General features: G+C 44.6%; 1 protein-coding gene across 2 annotated transcripts in view; it reads left to right on the top strand.

Annotated features, from left to right (window-relative positions):
- LOC137518175 (phosphatidylinositol 5-phosphate 4-kinase type-2 alpha) overlaps window positions 1–24,505 on the top strand; it is a 160,112-nt gene that overhangs the window by 40,071 nt on the left and 95,536 nt on the right. The window contains exon 1 of one of the 2 annotated variants that reach the window (XM_068235610.1): window positions 4,564–4,583. The exons of the other annotated variant lie outside the window; for it this stretch is intronic. Coding sequence (XP_068091711.1) covers window positions 4,566–4,583 — 18 coding nt within the window. The 5' untranslated portion in view covers window positions 4,564–4,565. Of the gene's footprint in view, window positions 1–4,563; window positions 4,584–24,505 lie in introns of those variants that run through there. 2 annotated transcript variants of the gene reach the window in all.

Here is a 24,505-nt window from a genome sequence, read left to right as displayed (position 1 = left end):
AGTAAAACTGTCACCATGTGGTAAATGTCAGAATGTAAATCAAGGAGAGGAAAGCTTTTACAATGGGCAAACAGTGACTAAATCATTTATACATAATTATTGTAAACATTAAGCACTTTTTTTTATTACATCATTTCTACTGGAGTTCCTCTTTAAACTTGGCCCTGGATAATCCCACACCTTGGACTCCAGTGTCTTGAGTTGCAGGAAGCTGTTACATATCACACATCACTGTCCTGTCACTCCCAGTAGTACATGGCCTGCTATGAACCTGTGTTTATGTTCTCTGTAATGACCTGGATGTTCCTCCTGAGGCACTGACCCTGTGAAACACTTGTTGTTGAGGAATGTAACACCTTATTGTGAATTATCGCTGCGTTCTCTCTCTATTGCGTTCTAGAACACTGTGGGCCGTTATTCAATTCACTTTTTCTCCTAGGAGATCATGTTTCATATTCTGTTTATAATACATTTTCTGCACTCTGCAATTGAAAAAGTACCAAAAAGTAGATGAAAAAGTACTGCCAAATTATTCTGGTTATTTTCTTGCTTGCTGCTGGCTTAAAAGGCATTTTATTTTCTTAAGGTGAAAATATCAATGGAACAACATGTGCCAAGCACTAGATTTTAGGATTCACCAACAAGTTTAAGGCTTGGAACCCACTAGCGGCGCTATTCGAAGCGCTTGTGATGTGAAAGGCTCTTGGTAATGTGATGTTATGGGTGTGTTCTAACTTGAGGGATGAGAGTTTTTGTTTGTTTTTTTAAATCACCCATATCATTACATTAGAAAGAGCTGTTCAAATCACAAGTGCTTAGAAAAGCGCTGCTAGTGGGTCCCAGGCCTTAGTCTAAAGTCACACTGGGTCATTGCATTCCCTGTAAAAACAGAATCGCAACAGAGGGAAAAAGCACGGCTGTGGAGTCTGTACAAAAAGCCTCCGACTCCGCAGTTTATGAAACCACCGACTCCGACTCCAGGTACCCAAAAATTGCTCTGACTCCACATATCCGACTCCACAGCCCTGGGGAAAACTTGCATGGGGGTTAGCCTGCAATGTAAATTGCAGCTGTGGCAGTCTGATGTAAAATCTGCCTCAGGCCTGGAACCCACTACAAAATGTTATTTGTGTGAGCATTTTGTAAGCGATTTCATGAGCGTTTTTGGTAGCGATTTTAAAAAGTGTAAGGTTTTGCCAGCGATTGTGTAGCGATTAGCATTTTTAATTCTGATTGTTCCTAATTTTTTTATAGTGTGCAGTAACTTCAAAACTCTAGCAAAATCGCTCTGTGTAGGTTTCAATGAGCGATTATGCCAGCGTTTATATACTTTACATTGCAGAAACGCTAACGCCAAAAATGCTGCATGTCCTGTGTTTTGCGATTTGGTAATCGCAATCACTCAAGTGGAATTTGGCCCATCCGTAACATTGGCAGAGCGTTTAGGGAAATCGCTAGCGGTTTCAATCGCTCCCTAAACGCTCAGAAAATCGCTCCAGTGGGTTCCAGCCCTCATTCTGCTGCAAAACAAACAGAAGTAATGACCCTTTTAATTTTCAGAACTAAAATTGTAAGCAATCTTTTCACAGCCAGATATGTGTTTTGCCTTCTTTTTATTTTTTAGGACATGGAGGTAAGTTTGATTTTGTTTGACTGCCTTATTTGCACAGATAACGGCACTGTTTTTTTAACACTTGCTGTACTGAGAAACCAAAAACTGTACCGAGAAACCAAAAGGAAAAGAAATCTTAGTATATTGACAATTTTCTTAGTGGGACTATATGTACGTTGTTTACCTTATCATGTAACTTCAAGTATCCTTTAAAATTTCCTGCTGGCTCCTAAATACAATATTATTTAGTGCACCTCTGTCCTAAAATGTGTTGGTTTCAAAAGAATCCTAAACGAATATAAAACTTTCATTTAAATGTTTTAAAATGATTATTATGGGTCAACTTGATCATAAATTTCCACCTTCTATTGCAGAAAACTATTGTAGTTCATAGATGGTAGTTTTCAGTTTTGCTTGGATGTGATATTTTTTTTTATTTTTTTTTTAGAATGGAATGATTGCAGTTAAAGGACAACTGTAGTTAGAGGTATATGAAGGCTGCCATATTTATTTCCTATTAAGCTATCTATTTGGCTGCGGTAGTGTCGGGATCACACCAGAACCAAGCATTCATCTAATCTTGTCAGATCTGACAATAATGTCAGTAATGCCTGATCTGCTGCATGCTTGTTCAGGGTCTACTGCTAAAAGTATTGGAGGCAGAGGATCAGCAGGGTAGCCAGGTAACTGGTATTGCTTAAAGAGAACCCGAGGTGTGTTTAAAGAATGCTATCTGCATACAGAGGCTGGATCTGCCTATACAGCCCAGCCTCTGTTGCTATCCCAAACCCCCCTAAGGTCCCCCAGCACTCTGCAATCCCTCATAAATCACAGCCATGCTGTGAGGCTGTGTTTACATCTGTAGTGTCAGTCTAGGCTGCTCCCCCGCCTCCTGCATAGCTCCAGTCCCTGCCCCCGTCCCTTCCCTCCAATCAGCAGGGAGGGAAGGGATGCAGGGACCGGAGTTCTGCAGGAGGCGGGGAGAGCAGCAGACTGACACTATAGAGAAAAACACAGCCAGCTCTGACAAGCTGTTTGTCAGCAGCATCGCTGTGATTTATGAGGGATTGCAGAGTGCAGGGGGACCTTAGGGGGGTTTGGGATAGCAACAGAGGCTGGGCTGTATAGGCAGATCCAGCCTCTGTATGCAGATAATATTCTTCAAACCCACCTCGGGTTCTCTTTAAGAGGAAACAAATATGGCAGCCTCCATAACCCTCTTACTTAAGTATTCCTTTAAATTAAATGTGGCCAGCACAAGTTGTGAGTCTATGGATATCTTTTAGGGATAGAAGGTGAGAATTGGGTCACCTTCTGAACAGGTGTTTTATCATGATTGTCTGATTTGGGGCCTAAACATTTCAGGGGCAAACGAGCGGTGGGCTTTCCTGCTGGCTGCGGATAGAGCGGCATATTCTGCAGTAAGCGATGGGATAGGGATGTTCCCAGGTTGTGCTGAGTAACATTATATAATGTATTTGGAATTCGGGGTTGCCAGTGTATTTTGTATGCTTTTAGTTTTAATCCTTCCTTCTGCATCAAATTGATGCGCTATGTAGATCTTGTGATGAAAAACCTCATGAAATTTCACCGTCATAGAAGTCTGTGCTGACCTCTGATAGCCTCCTATTTCCACACTGCAGATTCCTTATGTTAAAGGCAAACTCTATGGAGTGTCAGGGCGTTCTGTATTCAGCAAGAGCAACATTTGTTGTAGATAAATCATTTGAAATGTCTAACAAATGACAGATTTCACCATTTGGCCAACAAAAAAATTGTAGCTAAGTGACGAAGACGAGTAACCAATATTGGGTATTCTGCCCGATCAAGCTGGTGGATCAATTCAGACGACTCTTGTGCAGATATCATGCAGTCAGCTGTTGTATACAAGTCTATCAAACAACATTTTCCCAGAGCATGTGTGCATTTGTCGTATAAAATTACACTTCTGCTTGCGTGTGCAGTTTTTGAACAACATACGTAATCTTTTGGAATGTTGGTGAACAACATTGTTTTAACTACTTGCCTGCATCGGGGCTGTGGAGTCGGAGCAATTTTGGGTACCTGGAGTCGAAATCAGTGGTTTCCATAAAATGAGGAGTTGGAGTCAATGATTTTTGAACTAAATCCATAGCCTTTGTAAAAATTAAACTAAGAAATTGGAGTCAGAGAAATTTTGGGTACCTGGAGTTGGAGTCGGTAAGTTCATTAACTGAGGCTGCGTTTCCACTGTGGTGTGAAATTTTTCCCTGCAAAAAAATCGTATAAGATTTTTCTGCTTGGTGAAAATTTTCAAGTAAATTTTTATGCGAATTTTCGTACACGAAAATTCGTATTCGTTAAATATAACATAATAACAGCTTAGTCATGACTGCTGACAACTTCCTGTAACCATGGCTCTAATGCAAATTTTCGCGTAAATAACGAGAAAATTTGCATTGCCTATACAAAGCATTGTATGTGAATCGTAGGCGATGCCCAAAAAAAATTATGCAGGACCTCCGTTTTTTTTCACGCGTACGAACGCATACGAAAATTCGCATTAAATGGAAACGGCCCCATTCACTACCATTAGTTGTCAAATTAATGCGAATTTTCTGAGAGAAAAATCTGACACAAAACGCACAAGTGGAAACCTAGCCTGAGGATTCGGATGATTTTTGTACCGACTTCACAGCCCTGGCCCGGCGCAGTAATGTGGAGCCTCCGTGCACGAGTGGTTCTGGCATACTGTGCAGGCGCGACTTATTCGCTCAGACTCTATACAGCCGTGCTCGTGCTTGAAGAGAGGAACCTGTCCCTGATCAGTTGCAGGGCTGTGGCTTCGGTACAAGAATCATCCGACTCTGATGCCTCAGTTTATGGAGCCACCGACTCCAGGTACCCACAAATTGCTCCTCGTCTCCACAACTCTGATCAGATTACCGATAAGCTGAAGAATGCTCAGCTGGAGATGGGCTCGTGTGAACTGGTAATAATTCTTCATAACGTTCGTAACGTATTGTGTTACTTTCCTTTTTTTTTTCTATACACAACTGACAGTATTCTGAAACGGCGAATAACTTGGGGCGCATGCCAGCGAGCGTAGCGTTCTGCTGTAGCTGAATAACAAGCTCATTAGTAAGTACCAGCTGACAGCTTGGGGGATGCAAGGATTCATTACTAACAGCTGAAATACCGCTATGTTTTATAACACCCGCCATACAATCGTTTTCAGGCAACGGCATAGATTGTTCGCTTACCATTTGGTGATGAAGCCTAAATCTGGGCTGATCTTTTTTTTTTTTTTTTTTTTTTTTTAAACACCCCCTCATTAGAAGACAATACTAATATATTTATTGTAATAGTAGCATTCTGTTCAATTGTTAAAGAGAAACTTAACCGAAAAATAGTAGTATGGGGAAACAAATAAATCAATACATTGCAAAGTGAGAAGTTATAAAATGGAAGAGCGATCAAGAAATGATTGATGTCCGCCATGTAATTTGTTTATATTGTTTGATCCACAATTAGCCTGCACATCATCATCTTTACTACTGGCAGACATGAAAAACAACTAGACAACACCAACTACCATTATTTCCAAACACACCCCTAACAATGCGATAGGCTAAAAGGTTTTTTTTTTTTTATTTAGATATACACATGCACAGAGGGAGATACTGGCTGCTTGGCAGTTGGAAACAGCTGTTATTTCCCACAATGCAATAAGCTTCACAGAAAGGAAACTATCATGATCTAGGTCCTGACATCACACTGTGTGTGGGGTTTCACCACAGTATCAGCCATACAGACTCCCCTGTTGTTCTGTTTGAGAAAAGGTAAAGATCCCTCATGGGAAAGGGGGTATCGGCTACTGATTGGGATGACGTTCAATCCTGGGTAAGGCCCCATTCACACTTGAAAGCGCAAAACGTTGCGGGAGTTATTTTTCCGCGATTTACCGCAGGAAAATCACTGGACACTGCAGCGATTTTCCCGCGATCGCGTTTAGCGCTTCTATAGTTCTGAAACGCGATCGCCGGGAAATCGCCTGAAAATGGTGCAGGCTACGCGTTTGGCAATTTGCGTTAATTGCCGGCGATTAACGCAAATCGTCTAAGTAAGAACGGGCCCATAGGGTTTCGTTGCACTAGCGCTTTAAAAAGCGCTAGTGTGAATGGGGCCTTAAAGTTCCTTTTTAAGTGACGCAAACAGTTTTATCCTATGGATAGGTACAAGGCTTTTAAACTTCCACTGACTTGAGACTGAGCCAGTCAAACCCAGAAGCTGCTGGTCTATTAACCAGCATCTATAGAGGCTTCATTTGGCTAGATGTCAGTGGAAATTTTCATGTTAGAATTTGTTGCTTTTTTAGCTAATGATCTATACCAGATGATAAACGGATCCGTTTTCCATTTAAATGGATCAGTTTATTACATTGGGCATCAGTTTTCCATGCGGATTTCGGCTCCGTTTCCGTTACCCAACCTGCTTGGTACCTGGTGCTGCATTTCTCCACTGCTTCTGCCCCAGTCCATTCGGGTCCCTGCATGCTATAAACACTGGTATACTGATGCCAGAAGCATCATCAGAAGCATCAGGCTCCCATTGGTTTGCAAAAGACCAATGGGAATCCTCCTTCCTGAGCATCTAAGAGGTTTTTCATTACTCAGTGAACCAATGAGAATCCTCCTTGGGGAGGAACAATTCCCATTGGTTTATTGCAAACCAATTGTAGCCTGATGTGTCTGATTGGGTCTCTATGATCGGTATACCGGTATATTGCCACCATTACTTGCACGACCTTGAAGATCATCTTGGGCAAGAATGATTGGATGATGGCTACCGCGAATGATGAAATCTGTTTACAGATTGTCTGAGGTGATCCTTGCTCCTGTCAGACTGGTCAGTGTGGAGAGCCTGATACTGTCACTAGAAGCCTGTGCTCTATACAGGATCTCCATCCGCAGGCTATGAAGCAGGCAATTACAGTAACCTGAAATGTAATCCCTTTCCAGTTTCTCAGGAGTAATTATCCAGCAGGTACTCAGCTCTTAACCTCTGACTCAGCATTCTACAACACAATGTGCAGAGAGAGTTCCATTGTCAAACCTGAGGTTGAAAAGAAATGGAAGATTCCGCAGCTATCTTGTCTAAACCACAAAGACATTAGTTACATAGCGATGGTATGTTAGTGTTTCTAAGAGTACAAACAACCAATCACACCATTTCCTGCCTAAAGCTGGCCATACGCTATACAACAGTTTTTTTCAGTCTGCACTGCGATCGACATTATGATCGACCCGCGATCCACATCTTCAAGAATGCGCATTGCCTTGAATGTGGGTTTATCATGATGCTGATGGAAAACACAATTTTTGCCCAATTAGACGTTCTTGGCTAAGGGGCTGGCTCACACTGCAAGAGGTTCTTCTAAGCCATACATGTCAAACTCTGGACCGTGGGCCAAATTTGTCCACAGAGCCATTACATTTGGCCCTCAAGTGGTTTCCCCACTTTACATTATGTTTGGCCCACTGTAGACCACCAGGGAAGCTATATTGGAGGTGAACCCCCAGAAAAGCAGGGAAGCCGTATGTGGGAGGAGGGGGCAAACAATAAACACTAGGGAACTGTATAGGGGAGGGAGGACCACTAGCCACCAGGGAACTGTAAAGGGGTTGGAGGGGGGCGGGGGCATTAGACCCCTGGGAACTTTAAAAGAGAGGAAGGTGGCCAGTAGACATTGAGGTTGGCCTGTGACTTGGTCCCATTGTACAATTTCGGCCCACTTTGTATTTAAATTTAACACCCCTGTTCTAAGCGCTTGTGATTTGAAAAGTTCTTGCTAATGCAGTGCTATGTTTGTGATCTCACTTGAGTGATGTGATGTTCTAAAAATTACCCATAGCATTGCATCAGCAAGAGCTTTTTATATCACTAGCACTTAAAAAGCCCTTGCGATATGAACCAACCCTAATTGAATGTCTAATTGGGCAAAAAAAATTGTGTATATATAGTGTAGTGAAGGATTTTTTTTTTTTACCTTATTTTCTTATGCAGCCGTCTTCAGCATTAAATTCTAAGCTGATTCGCCGCATCCCCGCGGCAAAACAAGTTATTTATGGCCCAGAAATAGTCCTGCAAAGTTCCTCAACTCTGCAAGTCACAGATTTTGCTTCCTGGGAGAGGCAGAGCTGTGCGCAGTAGCTCTGCCTCTTTAGTCAATCTCTGCCTCTCCCTGCCCCTCTCAGTAAAAAAAGACTGAGAGCGGTGGAGATCGGCAGAGATTGACTGGAGAAGAGGCGGAGCTACTGCGCACAGCTCTGCCTCTTCCAGGAAGCAAAAATATGCAAGCCCTGGAACTTTGCTGAGCTATTTCTGGGCCATAAATAACTCGTTCTGCTGCGGGGATGTGGCGAATCAGCTTAGAAATAAATTCCAAAGATGGCTGCATAAGAAAATAAGGTAAAAAAAGAGACTTCAGTTTCTCTTTAAAGTGTACCTATGGTGGTATGAAAATAAGGGGAAAAAAAAGATGCAGCACCCATTAAATCGCGCCCCCACGCTGTTAACATCGCATGGGTGGTGCATTGCAGGGCAGCAAACCACAGTACAATGCGGCCATTACGGAACACTGCAACACACCATTGTGAATGTCGACGTCGCCTAGAGCAGGGCTTTTCAACCCTGTCCTCAAGTACCACCAACAGTGCATGTTTTGTGGAAATCCACACAGGAAGTTAATCAGCTCTGCTGAGATACTAATTACCTCACCTGTGCATGTTTGTGGTTTTCTGAAAAACATGTACTGTTGGTGGACCTTGAGGACAGGGTTGAAAAGCCCTGGCCTAAAGGTAAGAAGGTCTTCAACCTTCATGTTCCTGTCACCAGGACTTCTCTTCAAGAATTCTGCCGGCTACAGCTTTAAATAAACCATCGGACTGCACAGTTATCGGGACTGCTCAAATATTACCCTTTTTATTGTGTGAAATGAGCTGTCTTATGCGAAACATCCTTTTTTGCAAATTCACTTACCAGACTTGAAGCAGCCCATGTGAAGAAGCTAACAGTAAGCTCTGTGGGTGTGACTCAGCATAATTGTGCTGCTGAGACAGAAAGGGGGTGGGGCACAGGCAGAAGGCGTTGATAGGAGGCTCTTGCGAGCAATGAATGAGCTCTGGCTACACACACCCAGGACAAGGTCTGCCTGGTGCTCGGCTGTGATCCCAGTTTAGTCAGATTCAGTCATCGCGATAGGAATGCTGGCACAGACTGCATTGTTTTGGAAAGCCGTGTGCAGGTTCTGAGCCTCACAGCTTAAGTGGAAACAGAACTTGTTGCTTATCCAGAATGGTATCTTTATAGCGGGGCTGACGCATTGCCTCATCACTAAAACAAGCCTTTCATATAAATGGGATCTTGTTGAAACAACACTTCTTCTATTTGTAATCCCTGCTTAAGGGGAAGTCATTGAGTTCAGAGGAAAGGCTTCCAGCGTACGACTAGTTCCATGTAACTTACCACGGAAAACGGAATAAAAGTGGCCATGTAACGGAGTGATATGTCCTGGGGCAATCAGGACCCAAACTGAGATTATTCATACCTCCCAACATGGTGACATGAGGAAGAGGAACAGCTTTAGGTGCAAACATTTTGGGCAAAAGACACACTTCAAGGAAACCTGAAGTGAGAGGGATATGGCGGCTGCCATATTTATTTCCTTTAAACACCAGTTGTCTGGCTGTCCTGCTGATCTTTCTTGCTGCAGAAGTGTCTGAATCACACACTTGAAGCAAGCATGCAGCTTATGTTGTCAGACTTCAGTCAGAGCACCTGATCAGGGTCTGTGGCAAAAAGTGTCATGTTCCCCCACGATGCCATCAGCCATGCTCCCCTTCTACACCCTGTACAACCCTAGCCTCCATGTTTCACCACCACACCTACAGACACGCGTCGCCCCCTACCACCACCACACCTTCAGCTCTGCCCCTTCCTCTCCTCCCATTCCCTCACCACACCCTCCATCCACATTCCCCAACCATGCCTCTCTCCACATTTCCCCATCCATGTTCTCCTACCACGGCTCCAACCATGCACTACTACCACACATCCAGCCATGGCTCTACCACACATCCAGCCATGGCTCTACCACACATCCAGCCATGCCCATTTTATGCCTCCCTTTCCCTTACCACATCTCTGGCTACGTTCCACCTCCATGTTCCCTCACCATGCCTCCAGCCATAGCTCTGCTACACATCCAGCCATGCCCATTTTATGCCTCCCTTTCCCTCACCACATCTCAGGCCACGTCCCCCTCCATGTTCCCTCACCATGCCTCCAGCCATAGCTTTATCACACATACAGCCATGCCCATTCTATGCCTCTCATTCCCTCACCACACCTCCAACCACGCCTACTGTCCTGTTCCCCTGCTATACCTCCAGACATGTTTCCCTGCCACACCTTCAAACCTCATTCAGATTGGGTCATAACTGGTCCTTGTTCATTCTTTCTTCATCACTCCACCCTACTACCCAGGGCTGTGAAGTCGGTACAAAAATCTTCCGACTCCTCGGTTTATGAAACCACGACTCTGACTCCAACTCAGACTCCGGGTACCCAAAAGGGCTCCGACTCTTTAATCTAATACTTAACAGGGCTGTGGATTTTGTACAAAAATCATCCGACTCCCGACTCCTCAGTTTATGAACTCAACGACTCCGACTCGGGTGCCCAAAATTGTCCCGACTCCTTGACTCCAACTCTGACTCCACAGCCCTGCTCCTACCCCTTAAAACCTTGACACTCCTATCTGTCAGTTTCTGCTACAAACACTATGGAATGCCTGTGTTGTATGTGCACATAAAAACAAGGTTAGATAAAGTTTGTCATAAATCCTCGCAATTCAAAGATCAGAGCTGCCTTTTTCTCAACTAAAGTGGAATTTCCACTTAAAGCTGTGTACACATGCCACATTTCCTTCATCCAAGAGCACATTGAACATTTCCAAATAGTGTACTTCGTTCAAAGTGGCACCTCGTGCTTGGCTTTTGCTCTCTGTGGCAGAGAACAGGCTGCTTGCCTCATAGCTAACCAGCAGCATGCCTGTACAGCGATCGTTCCTTAACTCTCACCATAAACAGTGGTTTCGGGCAGCATTTATCTGTCGTCCGCACCCCCTGTAACTCTAGAACGGTGTGATCGGTTGTGATTTTCCTATCTGTGCTGGGAATTTGCTTTGTAGCAGCTGCGATATAATAAAGAGTGGATCAATCTTTTCACCATTCCTTCTTGTTGCACCTCTTTATTCTCCAGCCTCTCTCCCCGGGCCTGATTTTCACACGCCCACTCTCGCCTTCCCCAATCCCCAGCTCTGTGAAATAAATATTGTGGCTTTGCTGCCTCTTTCAAGCCAGGCTTTTCGTGGACTTAGCGGCAGATATTTCCTGGGATCACACTTGGTCACACATGAATAGAAGCTAAAGTCCTCTCTGGAAACACCATTCTGATCTTGAATTTCTAGAGTAAACAATTGGCTCGGGCTGCGGGGGATTTACTATAGAGTGCTGGTATCGGGTTCCTTCCATCTGCATCGGTCCCTAACAGGCTTTAGCTCTCCCAGACCTGCTCGCTCTAGACCTGCTATTTGTGAGGATGGAAATAACGTGTTTATCTGCAAACATAAGGCCATAAAAACAGATCTTGACTCTTTCTGAATACTCCTTTGTGCTTTTCTTACGTTAAAGGACACCCGAGGTGAAAATAAACTGGTGAGATGGTATCTATCCTCATCATAAAGCGTTCCTTTTTTTACCTATCCCATGGTTTTATTGTATATTTAAATCTACTTTTTAAGTTTTTAATATTACATTACCTCTTCTCCATAATCCTTTCACTTACAGGGATTCAGAGCTGAATAATAATACAAGATTTATACCTACCTGGGGCTTCCTCCAGTCCCGTCTGCACGGGTCGATCTCAGACTGCCGTCCTCAGCCTTCTCCGTTTTCTCTACCGGGTGCCGTTACTTCCACCAGACGCGGCCAGTTGTATGCATGCACAGCGCTTCCGTCGACTGGCACTGACTGGCCGAAGTGACGGGACAAAGTACCAGCGATAGAGATTACTGAGGACAGCAGCGTGGGAGTGATCCATGCGGATGGGGCTGGAGGAAGACCCAGGTAGGTATAAATGTATTATTGTCTTCGTCTTTGAGTCTATTTAAGTATGCCAGAGATAAAATCTATGATCTTTTGACCATTGTTCTCCATTTCCTGCTCTCAGAAGCCATTTACTGCCAGGCAACGGTTTTATGGCTGTAATTCCTTATCAGTGAGGGTTGTGCTATAGTCTGACCCAGTCCTGACCTGGAAAGAAACGGTCACTTGCATACCTGATGTTGAACTCTTTCAGGCAGAGGAGGGGAAAAAAGGAACACAGCTTAGTTATTTGTGTGCTTAGCATTGTACATACAGATGTTTATCATGTCACCTTGGTATTGTATATGCATGTTTGGTATGTGTGTTTAGCGTTAGCCTTGGCCCTGAATTTTGTAGTAAGCCTCATGAAGGCCTTGTTCCCACAATGCAGTGCAGGTGACTGTGTGTTGTATAGTGGGGCACGCCCCCTGCTTTGCTCTCTGTTGCAGCTATGATTCCATTCAGTGAAAGTAATTGTGTAGCGTGTTCTAGGGCCCTTCCACATCGCTTGCACTTTAATCTGATTTTCGAAGCGGCTGCGTTTTGCCAATCACAAGGGCATCATCAGCCCCGGGCCGACAATGAGGCGGGTTGAGGCATGTTCCTCAGGCGACGGAAGTGGGGGGTGGCACTACCCTGGCCGTGGGTGAGTGGGGGTGCCGAGCTGGAGGGGGTAGCAGTCAGGACGGGTGAGCAGTGGGCACAACGGTCAGACCCCCCCTCCCTCACCTGGGGCTCCCCGTCCGCTCTCCCCCTCTATCTATTAGTACAGCATTTAATTGTGTCACGGAGAGCGAGGATGCAATTGCTGACCTCCTTGTGTTCCACCACCGTGTCACTTCCTGCAATGCCGCCCTCTGTCGGGGAGCCCCAGGTGAGGGTGGAGGGTTCTGACCCCCCTCCCCGCTGCTGTGGCTGCTACACCCTTCAGGCTACCTATACTGGGGGCAATTATGAGTGTGTGTGTGTGTGTGGGGGGGGGGGGGGGCGGCGACATCTCCACAAGTTTCCCTTAGGCGGTAAAAAGTCTATAACCGGCCCTGGGCATCATGATGAACATAATAATCGCGGTGCATGTACGGTGTAAATGAAAAAAGGGCGCGTGGAAATTTGGGAACCCAGAAATAGGCAACAGTAGGATATCGCTAAATTTAGCGATATTCTACCCTTACAGCGTTAATAACAATAGTAAAATATTGGTAATAGATACCAATATTGTACTTCAGCTTAACATAACCCTGATCTCACACTGAGCCCTCTCTTTGCTTGATGCCTAGCCTTACCCTCTCCTCCTGGTCCCTAAACTTAAACACTCTCCCTCCTCTCCCCCCCCCCCCCCCCCCCCATATGCCTAACCTTAACTTTCCCCACTCCCTACAGCTAACCTTAACGCAAATCTGAACTCAGCATAATATCCTTTAATGAAAAACGTTTATTTGTTACAGCTGAAGTAAATCCTGCAATAAACCTGCAGCGTGTATACTTCCTGCTTTCATGGAAGCAGACATAGGGTTAAATTCCTATGTTTACAAATTAGCTGCTCTGCCAAGGCATTCAACTGGCACTGCTGAGAGATCAAATTACAGTTGTGATTAGTCACAGATGAGATACACAGATACATACAGGGTGCATTACTATAAGTTTTCAATATCTTCTGTTCAACATTTCAGGTCCACTACTTTACCCAGAGTCCTGATCTCACGCAGGTGACAATCCTCGGTACATGTGTACAAGGCTTTAAACTAGCTAGTAACAGTAAAGCAAGCTGTCAGTTCCTTAAGTTCTGATCCTGTTTTCTCAGCATGTCAGCAAAAGTTTCCAGATAAGAGGACACAATTATGTGCAAATAAAGTCCTGAAAACAGAATCTAGCCCCGTTCAAACCATCACAGGGTAAAATTGGATTCCCCTCAGTCTACTGTCACAGTATCGCCTGCAGGTGCACTAACGCCCGCCACCAAAAGCTGCCTCATCCTTAAAAGGCAGCGCTAATTAATAATGAATAGTGACTACAGCATGTTGTGGCATTTTCCTATGCACACAATGTAAAATGTTACACTTAATAACCTCTTAATAATGTATACATTTTCCCCATCGCTGGTCTTTCTAATGTGCATCACCGCCAGCTGACATCAGGAAGGCGCTGGCACACAGATATACAGCACTAATGTGAAACAAGCCAAACCTGGGGCAGGCCCAGAATCTCAGCTGGCCACACACAAGACAATGTAGTTGGCTGATCCACTGAATTTTTTTTAATCTGAAATTGTATCAAAATAATACGGTCTGGAACAATCTAAGAAAAATAGTTCAGCAATCAGTGTCCTCTGGCGTTCTCTCTTCGTGTAAACCAGGATTGTCAAACTCAAGCACAAAGTGGTCCGAAATTGAACACTGGGACCTAGTCGCGGGCTAACCTCAATGTCTACTGCCCACCTTCCTCCCTTGCAAAGTTCCTAGGTGTCTAATGGCCCCCTCCAAAACCCTATACAGTTCCCTGGTGTCTAGTGTTGCCCCAACCCCTATACAGTTCCCTGGTGTCTAGAGGCGCCCAATGCTCCCCTGTACAGTTTTTAGTGTCTAAAGGCCCCCATCCTCACCTAAACAGTTCCTAAACAGTTCCATGGTGTCAACCCCCCCCCCCCCCCCCCGTCTCACCTATAGAGTTCCCTAGTGTTTAGGGCTTCCCCCTCCCTCTCCATATGGCTTTCCTGGTGATCTACAGCTTCACCTCCAATGTTGCTAGAGTGGGCCAGACATAATGCAAAGTGACAAAAACATTTGAGAGCCAAATTTAATGGCTCTGAGGGCCAGATTCGGCCCGTGGGCCAGAGTTTGGCATGTATAATGTAAACTAAGGCTTGAAATTTTAAAGTTAGCCCTAGATGCCACTAATGTCTGTTTTCTCGTTATCCCCCTGGTAATCTGGCCAGCTGTGCGTGCACAGTGTCGCACTTCTTTAGCTGGGAGCGTTCTGCGCCTGCATAGTACAACGTATAGGCATGCAGGGAATTATCTGTCCCTGCTTGGTACTCCAGGTCCTGCTGGATACTGGATGGTCGCTCTATTACCTCCAAAAGAGGTCTGACTGGTAATGGGTTGGATGGAGGCACCCAGTGATAAATAAAGAAAAGAGGGGTAATTGCTTACCTCTCCAGATAATATAGACACCAGTTCAGCTGGAAAAAGGTTAATTCAAAAAACCATCTGACAACACATTTCACAGGTCATGGGCCGCTTCCTCAGGTCAATACAAAAAGCCTAAGGGCTCATTCACACTACAGAGCGCATACACAAACGCAATTTCATGCATGCGTTCCCATCGTGTGGCCATCACACAGAATACACGTTGTGGTGCGCTAGGAGCGCAGACGTTGGCAGCCAACTCTATAGGAGAATGTGTGTGTTGTGCGATTAGATGTTCCCAGAAGAGTTACATCGTAATGCATGGGAACGCACACCTGTAATGTGAATGTTAACATGCAGTCTATGGACTTTCATGCTGCCATGTAGATCGTACACTATGTGCGTTGCGTCAGAACTGACAACGCAGCACATAGTGTGAATGAGCCCTTAATAGCATAGGGGATAGAGTGTAGGTAAGCGATAAGAGGCACAAAATGACTTTTTTTTTTTGTTTTTTTTGTTTTGCTTTAGATATTTCATGGTTTTATTTTATATTTAAACATTTACAAAGTAGATTGAATGTTTTATTGTCTTTGCTCAATGGCAGCCTATTAAGTGTCCATAGTTAAAATACATAATCTATTGACTTTCTATCTTTTCCCCTGCCCTCAGAAGTTGTATCCTGCCAAGAAAACTTTTATGGCTGTAACTTGCTTATCAGTGATGTTTACTATATTCCTGACAAGTTACTGACAGACAAGCTGTCACTTGCAAGCCTGAAAATTAACTCTTTCAGGAAGCAAAAAGAAATAAAAACAGCCTGGTTATTAATGTTTTGCACTGTACGTATACGTTTATCTCTTCATGCTACATGTCATCTCAGGTACGTTTTAACTGCCGACTGCTCCACGACTATTGGGGTGAACACGGCGGCAGCCCCAGGACCACTCCACGCCAATTGGTGTGAAGTGCTAGGGGCGGAGGTTGCAAGGGATCGTACCTGCTGATACGCACGCATCCCCACTGAGCTCCGTCATCAGCCTCCCAGCGGCGATTGCTGCTAGGAGACTGTTAGACGGCATCATCTATTTACATAGTACAGCGCTGCGATCTATGGCAGCGCTGCGATCTATGGCAGCGCTGTACTGGGGACAGCTGTGTGACACGACTTTCCCTCTGAGAGGCAGGAGAGCGATCAGCTCTCATTGGCTGATGTCTATGAGAGCCGATCGCTAGGATTGGCTGGCGGGGGGAGGGAGGGCGGAATTGGTAAAAAAAAATCTTTTTTTATTTATTTATAAAAAAAAAAAAAATACAATAAATATTTATAGAAAAAAAATAAACATCCTGGGAGCAATCATAGCCCACCAACAGAAATCTCTGTTGGTGGGGAAAAAAAAGTTGCTGAGTTGTACAGCCCTGCAGCGAGGCCTTAGGGCTCCTTTTTCACTATGAAATGCGATTGCGATCGCAGTCGCGTTTCAATTTCCACCATGTGATTGCGATTGAGCTACTATACTCAGTATAGTAAAGCTCAATCGCATCCAAAAGGACGACGATCGCGTTTAGACTAAAATCGCAATCGGATCGCACTAATGTAAATTGCTGCTGCAGTTTCCATTAGTTTAATGTACCGTGCGATTTGCGATCAGAATCAAATCGCAAATCGCAGGGTAGTGGAAAAAGACCCTTATAAAGCTGCAGTGGCCCTATTAATAAAAATGGCCTTGTCACTAGGGGGGTTTAAGACCGCGGTCCTCAAGTAGTTAAATAAGGCCTTGTCTGATGGCAAAAAAAAAGGTGTGTAAGGGGGGGGGGGGGGGTTGCCCAGATACAGCTGTTAACCAACAAAAGTAATTTATTTTAAGTTCATATATTATGTATCAATTCAAAATTCTGGTAGTTTCCACCAACACAACTATGATTTCCCCTGCTGTAATTTAATGCGGAAACCCCATTGTTTCAGCATTGACAAAGCGTAAAGGTGGATCCCTCGCTCACCTGGGGGCTGATTCTCAATACTTTTCTGCTGGATTAATTTATCATTTGTTTATCTTGTGCATTAGCTCTCCTTATGCTCGGTACACACCAAGCCATTTTCCGTCAGATAGATGGGTTGAATCGATTATTTTCCAGCAGGTCCGATATGATTTCCGATTGTTCTTTTGACTGATTTTGTATAGAAGTGATCGGAAAATTGATCAGAAAAATAAGTAAGCTTCCTTTGTAAGTGAGCAGTATTTATACATATATCGACAGAGGCACTTGGCTTTTCTTACACACCTGTACTAGTTTGTGATCCTGATGAAGCGGGATCAAACATGTGAAACGCGTCGCATTGTGGAGTGTTTTAACAACATTTATTGTTGACCAATAATCATCAGCTTTGTGTCTACTTATTATTATTATTATTATTATTATTATTATTTATTGTATTTATAAAGCGCCAACATATTACGCAGCGCTGGACATTAATTTAGGTTACAGACAATATTTAGGGGTGACAAACAGCAATATGACAATACAGGAATACAAGAAAACCAGATCACACAACACAGTATGAGTACAAGGTAATGCTTAGTCAGTCACTGGATGGGAGCATGGAGTTAGGCAAGTTAGGTTCACTCAAATGCATAGCATGGGTGCACAGTAATAGAGGTGCATGATCAGGTAGGACACAAAAGGAGTGAGGACCCTGCCCAAAGGCTTACAATCTAGAGGGAGAGGTAGGGACACGAGAGGTAGGGGACCAGAGTTCGGCTGTGGGTTTAGAGCAATTGTGAGGGGTGGTAGGCAAGAGTGAAAAGGTGAGTTTTGAGGGCCTTCTTGAAGGTGTTGAAGGAGGGGGCTGCCCTAATGGGTGGAGGTAGGGAGTTCCATAGTGTCGGAGCGGCTCTTGAGAAGTCTTGGAGGCGTGCATGGGACTGGGTGATGCGAGGGACGGTCAGGCGAAGTTCATTGGAGGAGCGGAGTGAGCGGCTTGGTGTGTATCTCTGAGTAAGATCAGAAATGTAGGTTGGACAGGTTTTGTGGATGGATTTGTAGGTCAGACACAATATCTTGAATCTAATTCTGGACTGGATAGGAAGCCAGTGGAGGGATTCACAGAGGGGAGCCGCCCTGGTGGAGCGATGGGAGGAGTGGATAATTCTGGCAGCCGCATTCATGATGGACTGCAGTGGGGCTATTCGGGTCTTAGGGAGTCCAGACAGAAGGGCATTGCAGTAGTCGAGGCGGGAAATTATGAGGGCATGGATGAGGAGTTTGGTGGTGGCAGAACTCAGGAAAGGGCGAATCTTACAGATGTTACGAAGGTGGAAGTTGCAGGACTTTGTGAGGTTTTGGATGTGGGGAGTGAAGGAGAGTGCGGAGTCCAGGGTGACACCCAGACAGCGGGCTTGAGAGGTAGGGTGAATAGTAGTGTGGTTAACAGTGACATGCACATCTGGGAGGTCCAGGGATGACCGGGGTGGGAAGATCATAAATTCCGGAGGTATTAAATTACCTAAATTACCATAAATTAGAGGAGGTAAGTCCACCACTGCCTCCTTTTTTAAAAAACGGTTTTTGATGGTTTTTATCCTGTTTGGGCACCTCTGTTGCAAACCTGTGTGTATGTGTGTATATATATATATATATATATATATATATATATATATATATATATATATATATATATATATATATATATATATATATATATATATATATATATATATATAATGTGAGGGGGCAGCCAGATGACCTCACTGGTACTGCAGACCCATCTAGCTAAGGGTCATATACCAAGAGTGAGTGTCCACTGCTCAGGGTGAGGTGGTGGCTTGTCTCACGGAAGTGTTATTGAAGTTGCACCTGTCAGGATTACTGTGGGGGAATACCTTGTATATATGTAGACTTGCTGGTCATATTGGACACTTTAGAAACATTGTGTTTATGTATATTTATACTTCCAGAGCAATCTGTGCATCCAAATTTCAGAAATAGATTTCAGCCCATTCCGCATGAAAAGCGATAATGTCCTATTCCTGTAACCAGAGATAAACTTAAAGGGCCACTGCAGCGAAAAAGGAAGCAGTTAAAATCTGACAAAACAGGTTTTGTACTATTCTATCTGCTCATGGGGGCTGTGTTTTCTTTGTTTTCAAAAGCATTTTAACTGCCAAAATAGTAGGATACCAGCCAGCCTCCTTACTCGCTTGCACACCATTTTGGCAGTTAGACTTAGCATCTGCCATTCAGGAAATCAAAGAAAACCCTAAAAATGCCCCATGAGGCGATGGACCTGTCCAAAACCTGCCGGTTCTGTCAGATTTGAACTGCTTACTTTTTTTGCTGTAATGGTCCTATAAGATTTTATGTTGCTTTGCGACACCAACACCTGAAGCCCACTAAAACTCAGTGTGCCAAATGGGTTCATTTAAATAAACTTTGCACATCTTTATTAGTCTGGGGACCGCGAGAGCGCTGCAGACAATGGGAGGCTGTAAGTGTCAGCTGGATTCAGTGGAGACCTATTCTGTAACCACACGTATAAAAAGAAAACAGTGTGGTTTAAATTACTGTTGGGTTAGAAACAACAGAATGAATCGTGGTTAGACGAGACCGAACTGGAGGAGAATGGCACAAACTAATCAGCATTTTCAGTTACAACTAAAGGCCATGAACTTTCTACCTCATCTCTAAGGTCTCCATTTTCCTGAATAACCCGCTCCTTCCTGCGAAGAGTTCCCCATACTCACTAAATCACCTATGGTTGTCTGGCAGCGACATCATGTGAATGCTTCCGACTAAAGCCACATACACACATCAGACCATAGTCTTTGGAAAATGAAAGATCACAGACCAATTTTACCCCCTTCCATGTAGTATGAGAGCCATACTCTACACAGTCTTTTCTATGGAGCTGAACTCCCCATCAGACAGAAATCTTTGCAAGATGCTGCACACAAAGATGCTGTAGACATTCAAAAGATCAGTATCTGCAAAAGATCTGTTTCTGCCAAAGATCCGTTCCTGCAAATTGCATTCATAGTCTATGAGATCTGCAGATCATCATACACACATTGTTTGATAGACATTCATCTGCAGATCAGATCCACCAGGATGGATTTTCAGATCTGCAGATGATTGTCTGATCTGCAGATGAATGTCATGGAAGGGGGTAAAATTGGTCTGTGATCTTTCATTTTCAAAAGACTATGGTCTGATGTGTGTATGTGGCCAAAGTTTCTTCTGGAGGTGGGCCACAGACTGGGCTATTGCAGTAAATGCCTTTTAGGGAGGGGGCGGCTCTGACTGCCACACATGTGCTTCTGCGTTGGAGGGGGTTTGGCCTTATTAAAGGGTACACGAGCTGACGTGACATACTGTATATACTCGAGTATAAGTCTAGATATTTTGGTCTGATTTACTTCATAAAAGTATAGGGGTTGACTTATACATGAGTCACGGGCAACACTGAATTATGTGTGTACTAATAGTGACATTCCCATTTGCAGCAATTTACCCTGCGGTAAGTGATACTTTGAGGAAAGAAAATGTCAAGAAAACACAGCTCTAAAAGTCCTGGCCACAGCAATTAACAAGGAAAGGGCAGGGGGGAAATACTGGGCTGCATAAAAGGGAGTGAATAACTGCAGCACTTGGGGGGCCTGGTGGATGTATTGGCTGCACATAAGGGACAGGAGGACAGGGAATGTATGCACTGCAGGCATCAACCCCCCTGAGCCCCAAGTGCAGCCAACTTTGCGTACTTATATTGCGTACTTATACTTGAGTCAATAAAATATTCCAGCTTAGTGTTGCATATTGGAGTCGACTTATACACAAGGTTGATTTGTATTCGAGTATATACTGTAATTATGTAAAGTCCCAAGCCTACAGAGAACTAGACAGTTCCTTTCTTTGTTTTTTAATTTCTCTCACTGTAAGGGTTAAAAATTCAGGTTTGCAAATGACACTTCACTTGAACCATAGCTGTACCTTACACTGATTACCGCCATAAAGCTCTTGTATGGCAAAGTAACACTTCTGAGTGCAGGGAATACAATAATACAGGTAGTCCTCGGTTAACGAACGAGATAGGGACTGTAGGTTTGTTCATACCCTGAATCTGTTCTTAAGTCGGAACATTGTGCCATCTCTGTCCCCTGTGCCTCCAGTGTCCCCCTCTGTGTCACATCTGCCCTTTGTACTTGTTTATACAAGTTGAAAAGCCATTTTTTTTCTTTTCTTTTTTTTTTCTTTTTTTTTAAATCGATTTTCTCAAAAACTACAAGTCCAGTTGAAAAAAAAAAATTGGCTTGTTCCCATGGAAACAGAGAATCCATGCCGTTCGTATCGGCGGGTCGTTCGTAAGTCGGGGACTACCTGTAGAAAAAAACAGACAGCACTTCCTTACTGTGCCGCATTTACAAATTGTTTGCCTGAACATGAAATCCATGCTTTACCTTATGCACACATCACACACCATAAAATCAATCTAAGGTAGAGTTAAAACGGTCTCTCTTGCTTATGAAAAATGTATGCACTGCATATCATTCCGGGATCGAATATCCCTTAAAGCCAACAGCCTACGAGCTTCCACTTAGTGAGCAATGCACAGTGTCCTCAATGTAAACTCATTCATACACAACCTGACCTCTTACCTACAGCAAAGAGAAGAAAAAAACCGCCTGAGCTGGCAAACCTACCAAGAGAGGTCCCTGAGCAACACTGTACTGCGCGCTTGTGATGCTGGTCGCCATTGCCAATGCTAAAAGGGCCATTAGACAATTTACAGTATGTGCTTCTTCTATGATCAGATGATAAACACTGCTCAGTGAGTACTGTACTGGTAAACCCTGCTCCTCTGTCAGACTAGTCCAGTGACCTGCGTACATGGCTCTCCAACTGGTAAGGAACTACAAGTCCCACAATGCATTGCAGAAGTGACAGCCATGGTCATGATTCATAAAGGCAAATGCATTGTGGGACTTGTAGTTTAACAGCTGGAGAGCCAAGTTTGCAGATCACTGGGCTAGTTTAAAATCTTAAAGGGAATCTGAAGTGAGAGGGATATGGAGGCCGACATTTTTATTTGATTTTAAACAATACCAGTTGCCTGGCAGCCCTGCTGACCCTCTGCCTCTTATACCTTTAGCCATAAACACTGATCAAGCATGCAGCTCAGATATTTCTAACTGATGTCTGACTGGATTAGCTGCATGCTTGTTCCAGGTGTGTGATTCAGACACTGCTGCAGCTAAAGATATCAGCAGGATGCCAGGCAACTGGTATTGTTTAAAAGGACATAAATATGGCAGACTCCATATCCCTCTCGCTTCAGGTTCCCTTTAATTTTTTAGAGCGCCGGCATCCCTAGAAATAATGTAGGTGTCTAACACCCCCACCAACCCCCCCCCCCCCCCCCACACACACACACACACACACACACACACACACACACACACTTTCCCTATTGCCCTTCTCTCCTTTTCCCCTAGCTCCCTCTCCCCTCCCATTATCCTCTCTCCCTCCTCCCTTTCTCTCCCTTTCCACTAGCTCAATCTTCCACCACAAACTGACCGTCGCTAGTGCCTTTTTCAACTAGCTCACTCTGAAACCCCCTTCCCCATTGCCCTTTTATCCTTCACCACTAACTACCTCTCCCCATCCACTGTCCTCTCTACTCCATCCCCTGCCCCTTTCCCTTTGCCCTTCTCTCCTTTTTCACCAGCTTCCTCTCCCACTATCCTCTCTTCTCTTCTTCCTAACACACACACTCACTCTCACACACTCTCTCTCACACACACACACACACTCACTCACATACTCACTCTCACACACACTCACTCTCACACTCACTCTCACACACACTCACTCTCACACACACTCACTCTCACACTCACTCTCACACACACTCACACTCACTCTCTCACTCACTCTCTCACTCACACACTCACTCTCACACACACTCACTCTCACACACACTCACTCTCACACACACTCACACACACACTCACACTCACTCTCTCACTCACTCTCTCACTCACACACTCACTCTCACACACACTCACTCTCACACACACTCACTCTCACACACACTCACACACACACACTCTCACACACACTCACTCACACACACTCACTCACACTCACTCTCACACACTCACTCACACTCACTCTCACACACACTCACTCTCTCACACACTCACACACACAGACACACACACACTCACTCTCTCTCTCACACACACACACACACACACACACACACACACACACACACACACACTCTTTTTCCCATTGCCCTTTCCTTTTCCAATTTCCATTCCCTCCCTAAAATACTAATAGGTACTCCCATGCACAAATCCCCTTTTACACTTACACAAGGGGTCCTCCGCTTTGAGAGTCTCATGACAGGTAGACCACCTAGGTTCAGTTGTATCAGTGCTCATTTTCTACTGTCTAGATGAGGAGTGTCAAACTCAAATACAAAATGGACCGACATTGAACACTGGGACCAAGTCGCGGGCCAACCTCAATGGCTACTGGCCTACTCCCTGCCTTAGAATTTCCTCTGGTGTCTAATAGCCCCCCTCCTCTATACAGTTCCCTAGTGTTTAGTGACCCTCCACCCTCCCCTATATAGTTCCCTGGTGTCCAGTAAAACACCGCCACCCCCTTTCTCCCATATGCAGTTCCCTGGTGTCTAGTGCCTGCATCCCTCCCCTATACAATTCCCTGGTGTCTAGTTGCCCCCCTCCCTCCCCTATACAGATCCCTTGTGTCTAGTGACCCTCCTCCACTCCCCTATACAGTTCCCTGGTGTCTCCACCCTCTCCTATACAATTCCCTGGTGTCTAGTGGTCCTCCTCCCTCCCCTATACAGTTGCCTGGGGTCTAGTGCTTTCCCACTCACTCCACATATGGCTTCCCTGGTGATCTAGGGCTTCACCTCCTATACAGCTTCCCTGGTAGTCTAGAGAGCACCAAACATGATGCAAAGTGGAGAAACCACAAATGGGGCCAAATTTGTTGGCTCTGAGGGCCAGATTTGGCCTGCGAGCCGGAGTTTGACATGTATGGTGTAGATGTAAGTCCTAAGCATGTGTATGAAACTCTTTACACCGGAGGCCTCATAACACAGGCAGAGAAGACAACCACAATGTTTCTGTTGTGCTTTTGCTTTTCACTATCCAATCACCAGGCTGGGGAGGAGCATGCCCACTCTATATTTACTTGCAGATCATTGGAGAAATGTGAGGTCAGGGAGCAGGCTGGGCCCAAGTGAATACAGGACAGGCCGGACAGAAGAACAGAGAAGAAGGCAAGACATTTCACATGGTGTATTTCCACTGTGCCTTTTAGCTATTCCTGATTATTCAGTTTTAGAAGGATTTGTTTACGGAATTGTAATCAATAATGAACTGAGTTAGTTGATACTCCATTGGCAAGAAGCACCAGCGTGTCAGAAATAAAGCTGGATGAACGTTGTAATGAAGTCTTCTGGCCCTTTTTTCCCCCCTCTGCGCTGACATTGTCATTAGTGGGGAGGTTTTTGGAACAGCTGCTTTATATCAGGACTGAAAGACGGA

This window comes from Hyperolius riggenbachi, chromosome 5, assembly GCF_040937935.1.
Source record: "Hyperolius riggenbachi isolate aHypRig1 chromosome 5, aHypRig1.pri, whole genome shotgun sequence".
In the NCBI taxonomy this organism is placed as follows: domain Eukaryota; kingdom Metazoa; phylum Chordata; class Amphibia; order Anura; family Hyperoliidae; genus Hyperolius; species Hyperolius riggenbachi.
The sequence above is the reverse complement of the archived record's forward strand: the minus strand, read 5'-3'. Positions and strand labels throughout refer to the sequence as shown.